Below are 19236 nucleotides of genomic sequence, written 5' to 3' on the forward strand. Positions count from 1 at the left end.
GCCCTAAACAGAGAGTATACAGTGGCAGAATACCTGACCACTGTGACTGACCCAAACTTAAGGAAAGCTTTGACTATGTGCAGACTCAAGTGAGCATAGCCTTGCTGTTGAGAAAGGCCACCGTAGGCATACCTGGCTCTCAAGAGAAGACAGGCTGTGTGCACACTGCCCACAAAATGAGGTGGAAACTGAGCTGCACTTCCTAACCTCCTGCCAAATGTATGACCATATTAGAGACACATATTTCCCTCAGATTACACAGATCCACAAAGAATTCGAAAACAAACCCAATTTTGATAACCTCCCATATCTGCTGAGTGAAATACCACAGTGTGCCATCACAGCGGCAATATTTGTGACCTGTTGCCACAAGAAAAGGGCAACCAGTGAAGAACAAACACAATTGTAAATACAACCCATATTTATGTTTATTTATTTTCCCTTTTGTACTTGAACCGTTTGCATATCGTTACAACACTGTATATATACATCGTATGACATTTGAAATGTCTTTATTCTTATGGAACTTCTGCGAGTGCAATGTTTACTGTTCATTTGTATTGTTTATTTCACTTTTGTATATTATCTACTTCACTTGCTTTGGCAATGTTAACATATGTTTCCCATGCCAATAAAGTGCCTTGAATTGAATTGAATTGAGAGAAAGAGAGAGTGCGGGTAGAGAGAGAGAATTCTGACAAGTAATATGTTCTCTTTATGAATTTCCTACACAGTGCACACGTGATCTAATGTATATAATGGACATAGAAAGTGAAAGTGAGTATGTTAGAGGGTCAGTCCGAAGAAAAAGGAAGATTGATTCAAAATAAGCAGAAAGTAAAGTCGAATTTCAGACAAAACAGATGCATCTTGAAACCATGTATTCATGACGCTCTAAGAGGATGTGAGAAAGTAGGACTATTTGAGTTGCAGTGGCGAGTAAAAGTTCCCACTGTGTATTTGTCCATGACATGCATTACTTTTAAGGAAAATGTCATGTTTTTTTCTTCTATCGAATGGGATAACAGGACCCTTAGTCACACATGAATGAATAAGCGTAACTAAATAGTAGTCTAGACTATGCTCACTAAATATCTCGCAGGTTTATCAAGAGAGTCTCACCACAAAAAGCAGATGTGGTTTTTGCAGCTCTTTCATAATGGCATGCATGTGTTTTCTGTCGTGCTGAAAAAAGGACACATCTGAGACACTTTTTGTAGGTGTGTGTTTTACTTCTTCTTCTTTCCTGAAACGAAAGAGCTCTGTTGACCACAGCCAGACATGCAAAACTGCCTCCCCCCCGTCCCACCTACACACATATGCACAGTTCAGGGAAGGTGAACCACCAGTATCTTGCTGTAACTTTTTCAACCTTGTAGCTGTAAGCATTTTCACTCTGACAAAGAGAAGAGGCCCATTGATCATAGAGACCAGGGTGGACTTCCTTTAAAATCCAAAACAGAGAAACAAATATGTAATCCATCAGAGAGGCAACTATAGGTAAGACAATGGTAATGTTAAAATGTTTTTTTTTTAAAAGGAGCATTATTGAAAGAATATGGAAATATAATGGTTGGCACATTGGCAACACGGCTGTTCTATCTGTGGAGGAGATATACTGTAAGTATATGATAGGCAGACTAGTGCAATTTTGCATTTTGAATCATTGTGTATGTTTACTGTTGTATACAAGTTGTATTCCGCTGTGGTAATAGTCTAAATGAAGAGTTCATTTACGAAACGATATATCCACAACTTTTATAAATTGTGTTTTTTTGTCAGAAATTATTGCCTATGGGCACATTCATGGTGGTGTAATATATTACTGTTCTCAGATGTTTTATTCATAGATTTTAGATGTGTATGATACATACTACCGTTCAAAAGTTTGGGGTCACAAAGAAATGTCCTTGTTTTTGAAAGAAAATCAAATTTTTGGTCTTTTAAAATAACATCAAATTGATCAGAAATACAGTGTAGACATTGTTAATGTTGTAAATGAATATTGTTCCTGGAACGGCTGAATTTTTATGGAAAATCTACATAGGCATACGGAGGCCCATTATCAGCAACCATCACTCCTGTGTTTCAATGGCACGTTGTGTTAGCTAATCCAAGTTTATCAATTTAAAAGGCTAATTGATCATTAGAAAACCCTTTTGCAATTATGTTAGCACAGCTGAAAACTGTTGTTCTGATTAAAGAAGCAATACAACTGGCCTTCTTTAGACTAGTTGAGTATCTGGAGCATAAGCATTTGTGGGTTCGATTACAGGCTCAAAATGTCCAGAAACAAAACTTTCTTCTGAAACTCGTCAGTCATGGAATAGCCTTCAAATTACTAAAATGGAAAATGGAAATGTTTTACATGAATTTTTTTTTTTTTACATGTAGTTATTTGTTACATTTGAGAGTGTCAAACCTAGCGGTGCTACTTACTTCTCTGAGAGTGTAAAGCAATTTGTAATTAAAAAAATGATTATTTGTCTCTGAAATGAAACCAGTCACAGATTTTAAACAAATACATGTCTGTCATTGAACAAACCCATGCCATGATTAGATAATGAAAAAACACACCAATCTCTTTCAGAATTTCTTTATACAATAAAAGCTCATTTACCAACATTTCTGAACATGGATGTATTCCGTTTTGGAATGAATCTCTTGAAATGTATTCACGTTTAGTGAAAACATGAGATGTAATGAAAGTACTCTTTGTTTGTTTCTTTTGTAGAGCACAAATATTGTCAAGCAATGGGGAAGACCACATTGAGAACCGTCATTGTCTGTGGTGAGCAAGTTTTTATTCATGTGTGTGAATCTTGAATTGTAGAATCACTCTTATGTACCTAAAACGAAATACATATGCGTGTGTGTGTGTGTTTTAGTATCCACAGTGTATAGTGCTTTAGGTTGTGTAGTGACAGGCCCAGACCAGAAGGAGGTTCCTGTAGGCTCTAATGTCCGACTGTCCTGCAACCTCACTCAGTGTTTGAAAAGTCTGGGACATCACCAAATCAGTGCGGAGTGGAACTTCAAGGTAAACCCCTCAAAATTTATAATATCACAACAAATGTAGCATTTAGGATTGCTGCAGTAATATTATGTTTTCTAAAAAGTGACATACAGTTGAAGTCGGAACTTTACATACACTTAGGTTGGAGGCATTAAAACTTGTTTTTCAACCACTCCACAAATGTCTAGTTAATTAACAAACTATAGTTTTGGCAAGTCGGTTAGGACATCTACTTTGTGCATGACACAAGTCATTTTCCTAACAATTGTTTACAGACAGAATATTTCACTTATAATTCAATGTATCACAATTCCAGTTGGTCAGAAGTTTACATGCACAAAGTTGACTGTGCCTTTAAACAGCTTGGAAAATTTCAGAAAATGATGCAATGGCTTTAGAAGCTTCTGATAGGCTTATTGACATAATTTGAGTCAATTGGAGGTGTACCTGTGGATGTATTTCYAGGCCTACCTTCAAACTCAGTGCCACTCTGCTTGACATCATGGGAAAATCTAAAGAAATCAGCCAAGATCTCATATTTTTTTTTTTTTTAGACCTCCACAAGTCTGGTTGATCCTTGGGAGCAATTTCCAAATGCCTGAAGGTACGACGTTCATCTGTACAAACAATAGTACGCAAGTATAAACACAATGGGACCATGCAGCCATCATACCGCTCAGGAAGGAGACGCGTTCTGTCTCCTAGAGATGAACGTACTTTGGTGCGAAAAGTGCAGTTCAAACCCAGAACAAAAGCAAAGGACCTTGTGAAAATGCTGGAGGGAACAGGTACAAAAGTATCTATATCCACAGAAAAACGAGTCGTATATCGACATAACCTGAAAGGCCGCTCAGCAAGGAAGAAGCCACTGCTCCAAAACCACCATAAAAAAGCCAGACTACGGTTTACAACTGCACATGGGGACAAAGTTCGTACTTTTTGGAGAAATGTCCTCTGGTCTGACGAAACAAAAATAGAACTGTTTGGCCATAATGACCATCGTTATGTTTGGAGAAAAAAAGGGGAGGCTTGCAAGCCAAAGAACACAATTCCAACCATGAAGCATGGGGGTGGCAGCATCATTTTGTGGGGGTGCTTTGCTGCAGGAGGGACTGGTGCACTTCACAAAATAGATGGCATCATGAGGATGGAAAATTATGTTGATATATTGATGCAACATCTCAAGACATCAGTCAGGAAGTTAAAGCTTGGTCGGAAATGGGTCTTCCAAATGGACAATGACCCCAAGCATACTTCCAAAGTTGTGGCAAAATGGCTTAAGGACAACAAAGTCAAGGTATTGGAGTGGCCATCACAAAGCCCTGACCTCAATCCTATAGAAAATTTGTTGGCAGAACTGAAAAAGCATGTGCGAGCAAGGAGCCCTACAAACTTGAGTCAGTTACACCAGCTCTGTCAGGAGGAATGGGCCAAAATTCACCCAACTTATTGTGAGAAGCTTGTGGAAGGCTACCTGAAACGTTTGACCCAAGTTAAACTATTTTAAGGCAATGCTACCAAATACTAATAGAGTGTGTGTAAACTTCTGACCCACTGGGAATGTGATGAAGGAAATAAAAGCTGAAATAAATCATCCTATCTACTATAATTCTGACTGTTCACATTCATAAAATAAAGTGGTGAGCCTAACTGACCTAAGACAGGGAATTTTACTATGATTGTATGTCCGGAATTGTGAAAAACTGAGTTGAAATATATTTGGCTAAGGTGTATGTAAACGTCCGACTTCAACTGTAGATATGTAGTATATGTTCAGTACTATTTGTATTTGTACTAATCTTGAGAACCAAACAATTCATAATAACAGGGGTCAATGGATATCAACCAGCACTATCTCATATACCACTACCATAACCAAACTGTCACCGTTGAACCCAGAGTGTCTCTGGTTGGGAACATCTCTGAAGGTGACTTCTCACTCCTGCTGCTGTCAGTGACAGTCCAATGTAGTGGCACCTACACGTGTCGCCTGTTTCCTGCACCTGGCTATCCAGACATCCATGAGAGTCACACACAGGTCACAGTGGTGGAGAGATCAGGTACATACTTTATCTTGAAAGATATCAACTGGACTTGCTAAGCAAGCATTAAAAAAATGTATATGTAAAACATTTTTAAAAATCTATGTGTATATGCTGAAAAAGGAGTTGGGCTATTCAAATCAGGTTCAATCAATCAATCAATTTTATTTTATATAGCCCTTCGTACATCAGCTAATATCTCGAAGTGCTGTACAGACACCCAGCCTAAAACCCCAAACAGCTAGTAATGCAGGTGTAGAAGCACGGTGGCTAGGAAAAACTCCCTAGAAAGGTTGACAGATTCAGATTGAGGTTCAGGTTGACAGATTATCTTTCGTCTTTACACCTTGATTTCCCAGGGCAGTACAGGAGGTTCCCAGGAGATTTCCATAAACCTGATGTAAACCCTCCTGATTGGCTGTTGCCTCTCTGCTGCGTGCTTTTTTCACTGTTCCTGGTGGGCGGAGTCACAGTGGGAATATGGGTGTGTTGGAGGAGGAGGTCACCGCGGCAACAAAATGACCAGTGGTGAGATAACGCTGTGAGAGACCAGCAGGTGGACATGAGAGAAAGGAGAAGACAGGYAGAGAGCAGAGTCAAAAAACATATACAAGATATGCCTATTTTAGAGGAAGAGAAAAATAGTACAAATATATTGGAGACATGAAACACTATACCAAAACCAATGAAAGCTAATTTTTTTGTTATGTTCTTTCAGTCACATCCAGGTGAACGTAATACGCGAAGAAGACACACAGGAAGCCAATGGAAACAAGGTAACTGTTCTTAACTCACTTGCCTAGATAAAAAAATGTTAAAGAAAAAAGAAAAAAACACATGCAAACAATAACATACAAGCGTTAATGCAAACACACAAACCTGCATGCAAAAACTCAGGTAACACTCATCGTCTGAGTCTCTCTCTCCCTCACTTCTTCTCGCTGCTTCCCTCTCAGTCAATTAATAAACCAATGATAACCTGRCCCCTATGTGCTGCATTGGTGTCTTCATCCACTCTGATGTCCCAGCTGTGTAACATTTCCCTCTGTAACACGGATTGTACCTGCTCACTCTAACACACAACAGGACACAAACTGCTATGTCACGCTCCAGAGGTTCAGGGCCCCGCCCCCTCCCACACCCTCTAGAGGAGAGGGCATCTACGTTACCATGGTAAGCACACCGTGTACAGAACAGAGACTTCAATTAATCTATTTCGAGATGATCATACAGCCATTTCTGACACTCAATAGACAGGTCGTTTGATCACTTGCCTGTCCTTGCGCATGAACGTGTGCGTCTACGTGCGTGAGCTCGTGTGCATGTATGCGTGTGTGCGATGCATCAGGGTAATCTCTTACGTATCTCTCTCCTTCCTCCATCTAGCACGGCACTCCCACTGGGCCTTCAGGAGTCCATCCCAAGCCCCAGACTCACCCCAGCAGAAAGACTCTCCCAGAGGAGTGGCTGCAGCAGGAAATACCCACAAAGCCCCAACACTTCCCTTGAACATCTCCAACCAACCCTCCTCAAAGACTCAGACACAGGGAACTGCTATGTTGAGGCTAATAGCTCGGCTATTTCAAATCCCCCATTGTTCCTTTGCGACATTGCTGAAAGAACCACTGTGTTTGATTCATTTCAAAGGGGGTGAAAATCTGTTACTTTGGAAGAGAATCCAGATACCACCTATATCCAAATTCATCTCTGACACTACAATCAGACTGGTTATTGAAGTTAGGAAAAAGAAGATTCCTATAATTCAGCTGTATAAAGATAACGTATTACGATTACTTAGAAGATCCTTCCTTCTTGCTAATGGTCCCCTGGGTGCAGAGGAGTCCTCTCGGCTCTTAAGTGTAACCCTTAAGTTATTAAGTTATTATTGTTGACCGGTAGGGATTTTAAAAACAGGAAGTGGGGAGAGAGGTAATCGTGCACATGGTTTCATCCATCAGCTGTAACTCTCTGTAGCAATTATCCCGGGATCGTCCCACAGGATATATACAGGACATTCACAGAACATTGCATAGGACATTCACAGACCATGCACAGGACAATCCATTACATGTGACTTTCCTGCAGATYCTTTTTGCAAGGGTGTGATTGGTTTTTCCTCATTTATGACGGGCTGTCTCGGTGGGAAGTTTTTAAGTTGTTTTTTATTAAAAAATCGATCAACAATGAGTTTGCTAAAACTGTTGTTCAAAACTTTCTCGCCTGTCTTGTACATGACAGTTAGAGAAATAGGTAGATAKTTTCACTTCCACTTCTGTTGAGATGCTAGATTGTTTTTGTTTGATTGTTCAAGAAGCATACCTGTGCCATCTCTCTGTTACTGGTAAGCTGATTCGCTATATAACCGATTGGTGAGCAACATTGGACGTAGCCTTTCAAAATAGCTCACGTCCCCATCTGCAATGGCTTGACCCTTACACAACGTGTCCTTTGCCCTTTAGTCCCAGAGTGCTCCTCTCTCAAAGGTGTGGCTGAACGCTACACTTGTTGATCAACATTATTGGGCAGCTCCGTTTCAATACAGATCAATGTCATTGATGCCCGTCGACAGCAGACTTGAAAAAGGTTGCGTTTCAAAATCATTACACCACTGCATTGCATATCATTACACCGCCGGATTGCATATCATTACACCACCGATGGGGCATGACTGCAGTTAACACGTTGTATTGAAGTCTTAAAAGATGCAAATTATGATAGTACACACAAAAACGCATCGTATCATCTTCCTATCAATCTCCTCCACTGTTTATCTAATGCTTACCCTTTCCCTCTCTTTTTTGTCTCTCTATCTCTCTGCCCTTTTCCAGTGTGATGTGTGAACGTCCTTGTTTATTTACTTGTGTCTGCTCCAAAGCCTCTCGACTCATCCCCTGAAGCCCCAGAATGATTGCGTTCTCATCTATGGTGAAGATCTGTGCCAAATGGCAACGCCTGCTGTCAAATGCCGCCTTCTCACAAAATGGCACACGAACAAACACACAAACTGCAATCTGTTGGAATGGCCAAACTAGAGCCGTGGAGTTCTTCACACTCATAGTTACTACTGCAGTAGCACACCTGAGTACCCCTGTTTGTAATTTTTGGGCTGTTTTTACTGTAGCAGAAGGAATGTTCTACAAAGAATGACAGGGCTGTGTTTGATAAGATTTGATCCGTCCTCGTGATTTCTCCATGATTAATTGCTCATCCCTTTTTATATTAGCATCACTTTAATTGAATCCTCTATCTTCAGCGTCTCCCATTATGTCCCCTGCAGTAGCTAGTTGTGTGTAGCGCCATTGAGCTTGACTGATCGGGGCTTTAATACCGAAATACTCTCTTTTGTCGGTATTGATCTTTCCATCCTCATCCGTTCATCCCACCCTTTCCCTGCTATCTATCTCTTCCCCACATCCCTTAACATCCATATTYGAGCTCCCTTACTCCCTTGCTTTTCGTCCTCAGTACCTATTTATTCCTGAACTTGCTATTGTGAACAGAAAGGGAGGGGTAAGGTCTTGCTGCAAGCAGGTTGAATATTTTATTTGTTTAGCTACCACGACCACTTCGTTCTTCACATGATCTTTTCCCAGACTTCCCAAACTCCTCCTCCCAGGAAACTGAGAGACGGTGCTCATGAACACATCCTTTACCTTTGCATGCCTCTGTTCATTCTATGACCCCCGTGTGGAGATATCACGAGTAAAATGCTAAGAATCACATGACCTTAAAGATCATCTATAATTTCCTTGGAAGCTTTCTGCTACTACATAGGAGTTGCTCTGTTTGTGAAGTCATACCACATGTTGACAGACAGCAAAGTGAACTCCTCTCAATAGTTGCAAACAAAGACTTTAATAATGCTAAGCCTTTTATAATCCGATTCAGCGCAGCCTAAAAGGCCATGAGGTCTGTTGTCCACAGGCTATGCTAAAAGATGGCCAGTATTCATTCAAACTGTGTTCTACCAGTGTGAAAGCGCATTCTAACGCTGCACACTGAACTACCAACAATACGCCCTATAAAGGGAATTTCCCCAATCTTCACGGAGATCGTGTTCATGGTGAACGCTGCGAATGTCAGCTCAAGTGTAAATGACCTTCTAGAAGAGTCACCTGTGCGTCAATCTAAACCACACAGTAAAAACATCTCCATCAAAATGTGTCAGTTTAAGCTAAAGATATCTGCCGTTTTACGCGGGCTGCGTCTCAGTCCACCACATCAGCCCATGCCGACCTTCCGCATCTGCGGTGGAAAGCGGGCAGAGCCACAGCGCTGTTTTTTCAGAGCAGGAGACATCCCACAAATCCGTCCTCTCGTGAAAACGTCTGTATTGTCCAAACGGTTTGGCCTAATAACTAATACCACTCGGTGGAAAGACGAGACTCTCACAAACACGATGGTGTGCTCCGTTTTGCTCTATGACCCGCACAAGTGTCATGGGACTCGTCTGAAGGTAACCCATGCAAATGAATGGGAGTATGGAGGTAATTATCTGCCAACAAAAAAAAAGAGGTTACATTTGTGTCCCATCAAATTTTCCAGAGCTTTCTTACATCTCATAGATTTAGGACAGACACCTCAACACATTATTCCTCATGATTTGTTGTTTCACTGTCTTTTTATAAATGTGTTATTCAATGCATTTCTTTGGGCCATAGTAGTAAAGGCCAAAGGCTTTAACTTTTAGAGGTTAAAAGGCACCTCCGACATTGCCTAAACAAGACCAATGCATTTTGTCGGATTGAATCCCGGACAGTTTCTGTCAGTGTTATTGGGCGTTGTTCATGTGTATAGCAGTCCAACTGCTCAGTGATCAACTAGGACATACATCATTGACAAAACAACATCCTTTATTGATGAGAATTGCCAGGGTACTTTGATAACTGGAAACTCTATATACAAATACACACGCCCACAAAGTAAGCAGGGCCGTAACTTTGATAAAAAATAGGGGGGGGGGGGCATTTGATTTGACATTCAAAGCTAATTTCGTGCATAACCCCTAGACACACGTGTCAAAAATAGTGCAAAAATACAATTTCAAAATGTAATTTCTATGACTGCAATGGTCTTTATTAATTTGTCTCGGGATGATGACGTCATGAAAATATTCCTGTCCTTTCCTCAATGGTCAGACTATCTCTGTGTGTTCAAGACAAGGAAACGTGGCCTGCTCCACTGACTCTGACTCTCTCTCCAGCTAGACCACAGCATTGTCTCTAGTGGGATTAGCTCAGCAATGGCACACACAGATGTCCCACACAACAGAGACAGACGGGGAGAGAGGGAGAGAGGGATGCAGCAGTGAAAAGAAAAAAAGGGTAACACACAAAGACTAAAACACAGTCCAATGCAAAGACTATCACTCACTCACACAGACAGACAGACGACAAGACAGACAGACAGACAGACAGACAGACAGACAAGACAGACAGACAGACAGACAGACAGACAGACAGACAGACAGACAGACAGACAGACAGACAGACAGACAGACAGACAGACAGACAGACAGACAGACAGAGACACACTGTTACAACCTGTTCACACACTGTTACACACACACACACACACACACGCACACACACACACACACACACACACACACAACACACACACACACACACACACACACACACACACACACACACATCACACCAACACACAGACACACACACAGGCAAAGTTTCCTTTAATCTAGGACACTTGTTTTCCATCCTCTCTGGGCCCCCCAGACGTTTCACAGCTATGCTGACCTGATTCACCTATTCAAGGGCTTGATGATTGGTTGACAAGTTGAATCAGGTGTGTCAATAACTGTGGAATAGGTCACATACATGGAACTGCTGTAGGTCCCCCAAGGAAAAGTTGTAAAATCCCTGGTCTAGGACACACAGAGATAATAAGAGATCAGTATAATTGTTTCCGTTAGCTAGCCTATAGCATATTTAAATTCCATATTTGTATTCATCACCTATACTGAAAGCATGATACACATAGTCTACTTAATGGGAGAATGAGAGTCGACACACGTGATGTGATTCTATTTTGAGCCCGATCAAACAAACAAGGAAAGACGCTATTATACTGTATGATTAAATCTCAGTAGTTTATCTAAGGGCATCAGTGAGTTACGAACATCAAGTGCTTTTCCAAATGATGCTGTTAAGTTGAAACTGTAGATCATTGCGAGTAAATGTAGTTTAATAATTGTACATTGAAATGTGATATATGAAAGGGGGAAACGGAGAGCTAGAGAGGGAGGGAGCTAAGAGTAGGGGATTTAATTCCATTTCCAACCTCCCTGCCTTCTTTTGAGAGACACCCACAACCATATAATCAACCATTTCTACAGCTACAGTCACTGCCAGCCATATCATAGCACTGAAAAAATAACACATATTTTAAGATTAAAAGGGAAGATTTTACGACATTTCTATTTCATTATATATCGTGACGTTTTACTACAAGGAGATACAATGCATTTTACATTACAAAAGCGAAATAAGACGTGGATGCCAGCTATCAATTTGAGCATCGTGGGGTTGATGGTTTATATTATGGGTAAGTAGGCTACAACAGAAACGTCTAATGTAAAGTTAACAGCGGATCGATATTTGGAAAGATGAGGCACAATTGTACTCACTTGGATTAAATGTGCTCCGTTTTCTCGCGCGCTGTGTGTGTGCGTGTGTTTGTGTGTGTGTGTAGATGAGCGACATTTAGATATTCCTGAAATGCTGTATGAGTATGGTAGGCTACCTAATTAAAAGACTGGTGGCTCACGAAATCCGCCACTTGTTATCACTATAAATTACCAACTTCCTCACCTCTAAGGCTAACACTTTCCCCTCGCCATTAGTAATTCAATCTAAAACGTCTGTATGCTATGTCAACAGACTCTGTCAAGTAACCATAACAGTAGGCAAAAAAGCGTAAATCCAGTGTCCCAACGCCTGATCTATATCGAGAAAAAACCGAAACAACGTGGGGATTTATTATTGGCCCGCTATCTACCTATAGCTTATTCAGAATGTGTAACAGTCGTGTAAGTATCAGGGCTCAGGCAGATCCAGTGATGCTCTCTCTACTGATGCAGGTGCGGGGTGGAGTGGATGGACGCTGACGCACGGACACCGCGTATCTCCATCATCTCTACACTAGGGACGCATCACTAGCAACATCGCCTTGCGTACAGGCTATTTGTAAACAGGCCTTGAATCTGAAAGAAATGGTCGTTTATCCTCAATTTAAAATAAAGAAGTCTTCATAGTGTTTGCTTTCTCATAATAGCGGGTCTAAGCGTGACTGGCAGCTTGCTGTGCCTCGGTCAACTGGCTATAACGAAGCCTATACTGAGTTTAGCGCATCTGGGCGGATACAATTATCGATTCACATTGCCTCACTAGTTTAGCCTATATTTCCCGTTCATTTACATAGCCTACACTTTATTATTCGTATCCCAAATAGCTCAGGTAAAGATGGACAGTGAAAGCTCTGTTTTGTGCTCAGCAGAGGCCTGCTTGGCAACAGGCTACTGATGCGCAATGACAGCTCATGAGATGAATATCACGAACTGTAATGTTGATGCCATGACACACATTAAGCCTATGCAGTAGCCTAAACCTTTATGTTCCACCTATGCCCGTTGATATCTGTGTTTTCATAATGTTGTAGACTATTACAAATAAAAAGTAGGGTGGAAAATGTATATTGGAAAAATAGCATTGCCATGCAGTGCCTATAGCCTAACACTTTCAAACTGTTGTGATGATGCAACTGTATGTGTGTGTGTCATCTGGTTCACACTGTCTGGCCATTGTGCAGTATGCAGCAGAAGAGATGACTCATACCACCCCAGCCTCTGAAACGTCCACCGTTTTAGAACAGTCATGTATTGTCATGCTGCTGCACCTCCTAGACTTTTACGCCAGAGGGAGACAGTGCCACGCAGACATTGTACTTCATAGACCAGCAGCAATGTCGAGCAGGCAATGCTGGCATGCTGAGCTCACATATACATCCTCTCATACTATTTCAAGGAGCAGTTGGTACCAGTCGACTTTTAGGAGCTCACAAATGCTATTTAACAACAGTATGGATGATTGATATAGAGGACTAGGCTACACTGGATGACAACCGGTTGCAGACTATCAACCAAGAGTGTTTGTAAGATCCATTCGGTATTGGGATCTTTGAGTGCACTTTATAATTTCATCCACAAGGGGGCAGGCTAATCCACAGCCACTGTATAGACCATACTGTAGTCTGTACCATACCGTGGCGATGCGGCATTTTAGTTTGGAGCTGGCAGCATTTATTTCATAGGAGAGATCATAAATTCTCAGGATAGTGCCATAAGGCTGCTCCTTTTGAATGTGAGGAAGCAGAGAGTAGAAGTAGCTGCTTCATTATGGAAGGGATGCTGTAGGGTACATGGTTAGGTTGAGCTGTAAGGTACAGGTGTCGTAGGTCGTTTGTGATCCCATAGACTCCTGCGTCATGACCTTGCCTGTCAGCAGGTTCACCTAATATTGTGTCCCGTGTCATATCAAAGACACGTACCTCAGCCATCAAAAGACAGAGATGATCCAATTCATTTTGACCACTGTTACCTCCACAAAGCCAAACCTAAAAACATTATGACCACCGTATTAAGGTCAGTCCCTCAGTAATGTATTACACCACATCATCCTTTCCCCTATTGAACTCACCAGTCATTGAGTAGGCTGAGCCATTGCCTACAGCCAAACACACACACACACACATTCACACTGAACACACACAGGACCAAGGACATCGGCAGTCACTTTTATTCAAGGCTATGTATAACTGGGCAGCTAATGGGCCCAGAGGTCATGGGGAGGTCACGGTCTATGAGACAACCTGGACCATCAACCACCTTGTCAGCAGGCAGGTAGTGTTTAGAAAGTTGTGCCCTTGAGGGTTCTGCATTATGGTACATTTGCAGAAAACGTACAAATTCTATGGCAGCTATGTTACACATAACACCCCATTACTTTACATGGAGAATATGTAAATAATGCTATGTAACTGAATGCCTAGAATTAGAACATTTTTCAAAATTCTAAAAGTTGGCCTAACTCTCAAAATACATGGCTCTGGTCCGAACTAGTCTTGTACCAGGTGAAAGAGTACCAAGGCAGAACCACAGTCTCAGTGGATTGGTGATGTTTGTTAGTTTTAGGAACATTCCCACGAACACTGACATACCACTTTAAAATCCTTTGCCACACAACACACACACACACACACAACACACACACACACACCCACACCACACACACACACACACACACCACACACACCACACACACACACAACACACACACACACACACACACACACACACACACACACACACATTGAACCATTAAGTTTGACATTTCTATACACACTAAACAAACATACTGCTGACAATCAAATAAAATTGTATTTGTCACATGCGCCGAATACAACAGTTGTAGACCTTACAGTAAAATGCTTACTTACAAGCCCTAACCAACAATGCAGTTTTAAGAAGAAAAAAAACAAAATAATAAACAAAAGCAGCAGTAAAATAACAATAGCGAGGCTATATACAGTGGGTACCGGTACAGAGTCAGTGTGCGGAGGCACCAGTTAGTCAAGGTAATTGAGGTAATATATACATGTAGGTAGAGTCATTAAAGTGACTTTGCATAGATAATAACAGAGAGTAGAAGCAGCGTAAAAGAGGTGGGGGGGGGGCAAGGCAAATATTCTGGGTAGCCATTTGATTAGATGTTCAGTAGTCTTGTGCCTTGGGGGTAGAAGCTGTTTAGAAGCCTCTTGGACCTAGACTTGACGCTCCGGTACCGCTTGGTGTGCAGTAGCAGAGAGAACGGTCTATGACTGGGGTGGCTGGAGTCTTTGACAATTTTTAGGGCCTTCCTCTGACACCGCCTGGTATAGAGGTTCTGGATGGCAGGAAGCTTGGCCCCAGTGATGAACTGGGCCATACACACTACCCTCTGTAGCACCTTCAGGTCGGAAGCTGAGCAGTTGCCATACCAGGCAGTGATGCAACCTGTCAGGATGCTCTCGATGGTGCAGCTGTAGAACCTTTTGAGGATCTGAGGACCCATGCCAAATCTTTGCAGTCTCCTGAGTGCCCTCTTCACGACTGTCTTGGTGTGCTTGGACCATGTTAGTTTGTTGGTGATGTGGACACCAAGGAACTTGACGCTCTCAACCTGCTCCACTACAGCCCCGTCGATGAGAATGGGGGTGTACTCAGTCCTCATTTTCCTTTAGTCCACATTCATCACCTTTGTCTTGATCACATTGAGAGAGAGGTTGTTATTCTGGCACCACACGGCCAGGTCTCTGTACTCTTCCCTATAGGCTGACTCATCGTTGTTGGTGATCAGGTCTACCACTGTTGTGTAATCGGAAAACTTAATGATGGTTTTGGAGTCGTGCCTGGACGTGCAGTCATGAGTGAACAGGGAGTACAGGAGGGGACTGAGCACGCACCCCTGAGGGGTACCCGTGTTGAGGATCAGCGTGGCGGATGTGTTGTTATTTACCCTTACCACCTGGGGGCAGCCCGTCAGGAAGTCCAGGATCCAGTTGCAGAGGGAGTTGTTTGGTCCCAGGGTCCTTAGCTTAGTGATGAGCTTTGAGGGCACTATGGTGTTGAATGCTGAGCTGTAGTCAATGAATAGGATTCTCACATAGGTGTTAGTTTTGTCCAGGTGAGAAAGGGCAGTGTGATTGAGATTGCATCATCTGTGGATCTGTTGGGGCGGTATGCAAATTGGTGTGGATCTAGGGTTTCTGGGATAATGTTGTTGATGTGAGCCATGACCAGCCTTTCAAAGCACTTCACGGCTACAGATGTGAGTGCTACGGGTCGGTAGTCATTTAGGCAGGTTACCTTAGTGTTCTTGGGCACAGGGACTATGGTATTACAGACTCAGACAGGGAGCGGTTGAAAATGTCAATGAAGACACTTGACAGTTGGTCAGCGCATGCTTGGAGTACATGTCCTGGTAATCTGAGAGCGTGATCAAACAGTTGTCCGGAACAGCTGATGCTCTCATGCATGTTTCAGTGTCATTTGCCTTGAAGCGAGCATAGAAGTAATTTAACTTGTCTGGTAGGCTTGTGTCACTGGGCAGCTCTCTCGGCTGTGCTTCCCTTTGTAGTCTGTAATAGTTTGCAAGCCCTGCCACATCCGAGCCGGTGAAGTACGGTTCGATCTTAGTCCTGTATTGATGCTTTGCCTGTTTGCTTTAATTTTTGCTTGCAAGCAGGAATCAGGAGGATAGATTTATGGTCAGATTGGCCAAATGGAGGGCGAGGGAGAGCTTTGTACGCGTCTCTGTGTGTGGAGTAAAGGTGGTCTAAGAGTTTTTTCCCCTCTGGTTGTACATTTACCATGCTGATAGAGATGAGTTAAATCGGATTTAAGTTTCCCTGCATTAAAGTCCCCGGCCACTAGGAGCGCCGRCTCTGGATGAGCGTTTTCCTGTTTGCTTATGGCTGAATACAGCTCATTGAGTGCGGTCTTAATGCCAGCATCGATTTGTGGTGGTAAATCGACAGCTACGAAGAAAATAGATGAACTCTCTCTCGGTAGATAGTGTGTTCTACACACATGTATGCTCACACACACACACAGTTGGTGAATGCAATGTCCTGTTAGCTAAGAAACCACAGGAAACTACAATCCCACTCTCCCCGCAAAACACACTCAGAGATTAGTAGAGGTGGTATGGTAGAACCTCAACAAAAGCTTGCATTCTCTTCCATGCTATTAGTGTTTTGGCTCGTTTTACAGCTGCGTCTGGAATGATACAGGTGTAGTAGTACAGTATTGCATCTACACTCTTAAATCTAGAACCTCAAAGTGTTCTTCGGCAGTCCCCATAGGAGAACCCTTTTAATAACCCTGTTTGGTTCTAGGTCGAACCCTTTTGGGTTTCATGTAGAACCCTTTGCACAGAGGGTTTTAGAATGAACCAAAAAGGGTTCACCTGTGGGGACAGCCAAAGAACCCTTCTGGAAACCTTTTCTCTAAGAGTGTAACCTTTTTTTTTATTGTATTTGCATATTTGATGTTAACTGTAGAGAACACATCTTGATGACCTGAAGTTATCTTGGTGGCAGTGTGTGTGTGTGTGTGTGTGTGTGTGGTGTGTGTGTGTGTGTGTGTGTGTGTGTGTGTGTGTGTGTGTGTGTGTGTGTGTGTGTGTGTGTGTGTGTGTGTGTGTGTGTGTGTGTGTGTGGTGTGTGTGTGGTGTGTGTGTGGTGTGTGTGTGTGTGTGTGTGTGTGTGTGTGTGTGTGTGTGCGTGTGTGCGTGCGACCGTATCTATATAGCCGCCACACAGTAATCCAATGACATTTGAAAGTCGTTTCTACAGCACCGCAGAGCATCTTGTCTTTACCTTCTCTTTTACAATGACCTCGAGCTTCTGGAATAAAAAGGAGCTGAAAGACAGAGAGGGGGAGGGAGATCTAGGGTGTGCAGAGGGAGGGAGAGGAGAGGAAGGGAGGAGGGAGGGAGAGGGCGCTACACTGCAGTATTTCCTGCCTTGTGATAGCAGATGAAGTAGAGCAGCATAAGCATACGGTCACATGGGTGTTACACACTATTGACACACTTGACTTATAGGATGAGCTCATCTCTCTCCGAATGCTACACATACTGTGACATTATAGTCCAATATAGGTGTGTATAGGCCTATAGTTTTAGACAGTGATGTTGGCATCAGGCATATTCTTAACTCCCAGTAACACGTACAGAAAACATGTACATGTGTTCAAGATAGCGTCTAACTCAGAGATTACCTTCAGCAGTGATGAAGTGTGTCAAAGTTAGAGCAAGGCAATGTTTGTGTATGATCAACGTCAACTCATCATGCATGTGCTCCCTACTGACATGATGTAACTTTCCCAACCAAAGCCTCTTGCACAAGAGATAGAGGAGACTTTCGTTGGACTCCCCCTTTAAGTTACTGCAGAACCAAATGCTACTCAAGTTAGGTTAGCTAATCTTTAGTATTGGCAGTGAGCTACAGTAGCTTCCAATTACTTCCCATTATGTAGACTTTGAGCGTCATTAAGACATGCCAGCTGACTAAGCATGGATGGGATTAGCTGATTATAAGCATGTGATGGACATACTGTAAATTAACCCCCTCGGTGTGGGAATGTACTCACCCTATAGATGCACAAGCTACAGTACAGTGTACGATCTTAATTTGATCACTCTTTTGTTGCAGAGAATTTCCCTACATCCCTAAATTACAAACTGACCTCAAAGTGTATCAACCCTTATAAAAAATGTCCATTAATTATAATCCACATAATAATTCACGTTTCCTGTTACTGCAGGGTTATTTTTTCTGCTGTAGCAAACGGGCTCAAATTAAGATCCTACATCTGTATATAGCTAATTGGAAATATACAAGGGCAAGGCATAGGCTGGGAAGACATTCACATATCACCAGTAAATACTAGCGCGCACGGCTGAGTGCTGACTCTGCAAGTACATGTGCTGTGTGTGTGTGTCTGTGTGTGTGTGTGTGTGTGGTGCGTGTGGTGTGTGCGTGTGTGGTGTGTGTGCGTGTGTGTGTGTGTGTGTGTGTGTGTGTGTGTGTGTGTGTGTGTGTGTGTGTGTGTGTGTGTGTGTGTGTGTGTGTGTGTGTGTGTGTGTGTGTGTGTGTGTGTGTGTGTGTGTGTGGTGCGTACAGCTTGTGCATATGTTTTGCCAATGTGTAGCTATGGGTCAATATGCGAGCATATGTGTGTGCGTGGGGGGGTTGTGCGTCATGTTTGTATGCATATTGGGGATGTCAGCCTATTTGTCCCTCCTCCTCTCTAAGAAGGTGCTGTGCGCAGTACTTCCAGAGGACACCTGATTCAGAGAGATGAAGGGAGGGAGTGTAGGGAGGGCAAGAGGACAGGGAGGAAGTGAGGGAGACGAGGGACAGGACACTAACTGCACCACTGAGAGAGAGAGAGAGAGAGAGGAGAGAGAGAGAGAGAGAGAGAGAGGAGAGAGAGAGAGAAGAGAGAGAGAGAGAGAAGAAAGAGTGAGAGAGAGAGAGAGAGAGAGAGAGAGAGAGAGAGAGAGAGAGGAGAGAGAGAGAGAAGAGAGAGAGAGAGAGAGGAGAGAGAGAGAG

The 19236-nt window shown here is 42.7% G+C and overlaps 2 protein-coding genes across 2 annotated transcripts in view; both read left to right on the top strand.

Moving 5' to 3' along the window:
• The first annotated feature begins 1332 nt into the window (after positions 1 to 1332).
• On the top strand, positions 1333 to 7242 carry LOC111960549 (uncharacterized). Its single transcript, XM_023982589.1, has 8 exons — positions 1333 to 1500; positions 2735 to 2791; positions 2889 to 3040; positions 4845 to 5076; positions 5418 to 5586; positions 5777 to 5834; positions 6145 to 6231; positions 6445 to 7242. Exons 2-8 carry the CDS (start codon positions 2755 to 2757, stop codon positions 6565 to 6567), a joined length of 858 nt encoding a protein of 285 aa, XP_023838357.1. The 5' UTR covers positions 1333 to 1500; positions 2735 to 2754; the 3' UTR covers positions 6568 to 7242.
• A 4149-nt stretch (positions 7243 to 11391) lies between these two features.
• LOC111957223 (sodium channel regulatory subunit beta-2-like) overlaps positions 11392 to 19236 on the top strand; it is a 17347-nt gene continuing 9502 nt past the window's right edge. Inside the window, exon 1 of the mRNA XM_023978002.1 lies at positions 11392 to 11625. Within this exon, the coding sequence (XP_023833770.1) occupies positions 11541 to 11625 (85 nt within the window). The 5' untranslated portion in view covers positions 11392 to 11540. The remainder of the gene's footprint in view (positions 11626 to 19236) is intronic.

Source organism: Salvelinus sp. IW2-2015, linkage group LG4p (genome assembly GCF_002910315.2).
Source record: "Salvelinus sp. IW2-2015 linkage group LG4p, ASM291031v2, whole genome shotgun sequence".
In the NCBI taxonomy this organism is placed as follows: domain Eukaryota; kingdom Metazoa; phylum Chordata; class Actinopteri; order Salmoniformes; family Salmonidae; genus Salvelinus; species Salvelinus sp. IW2-2015.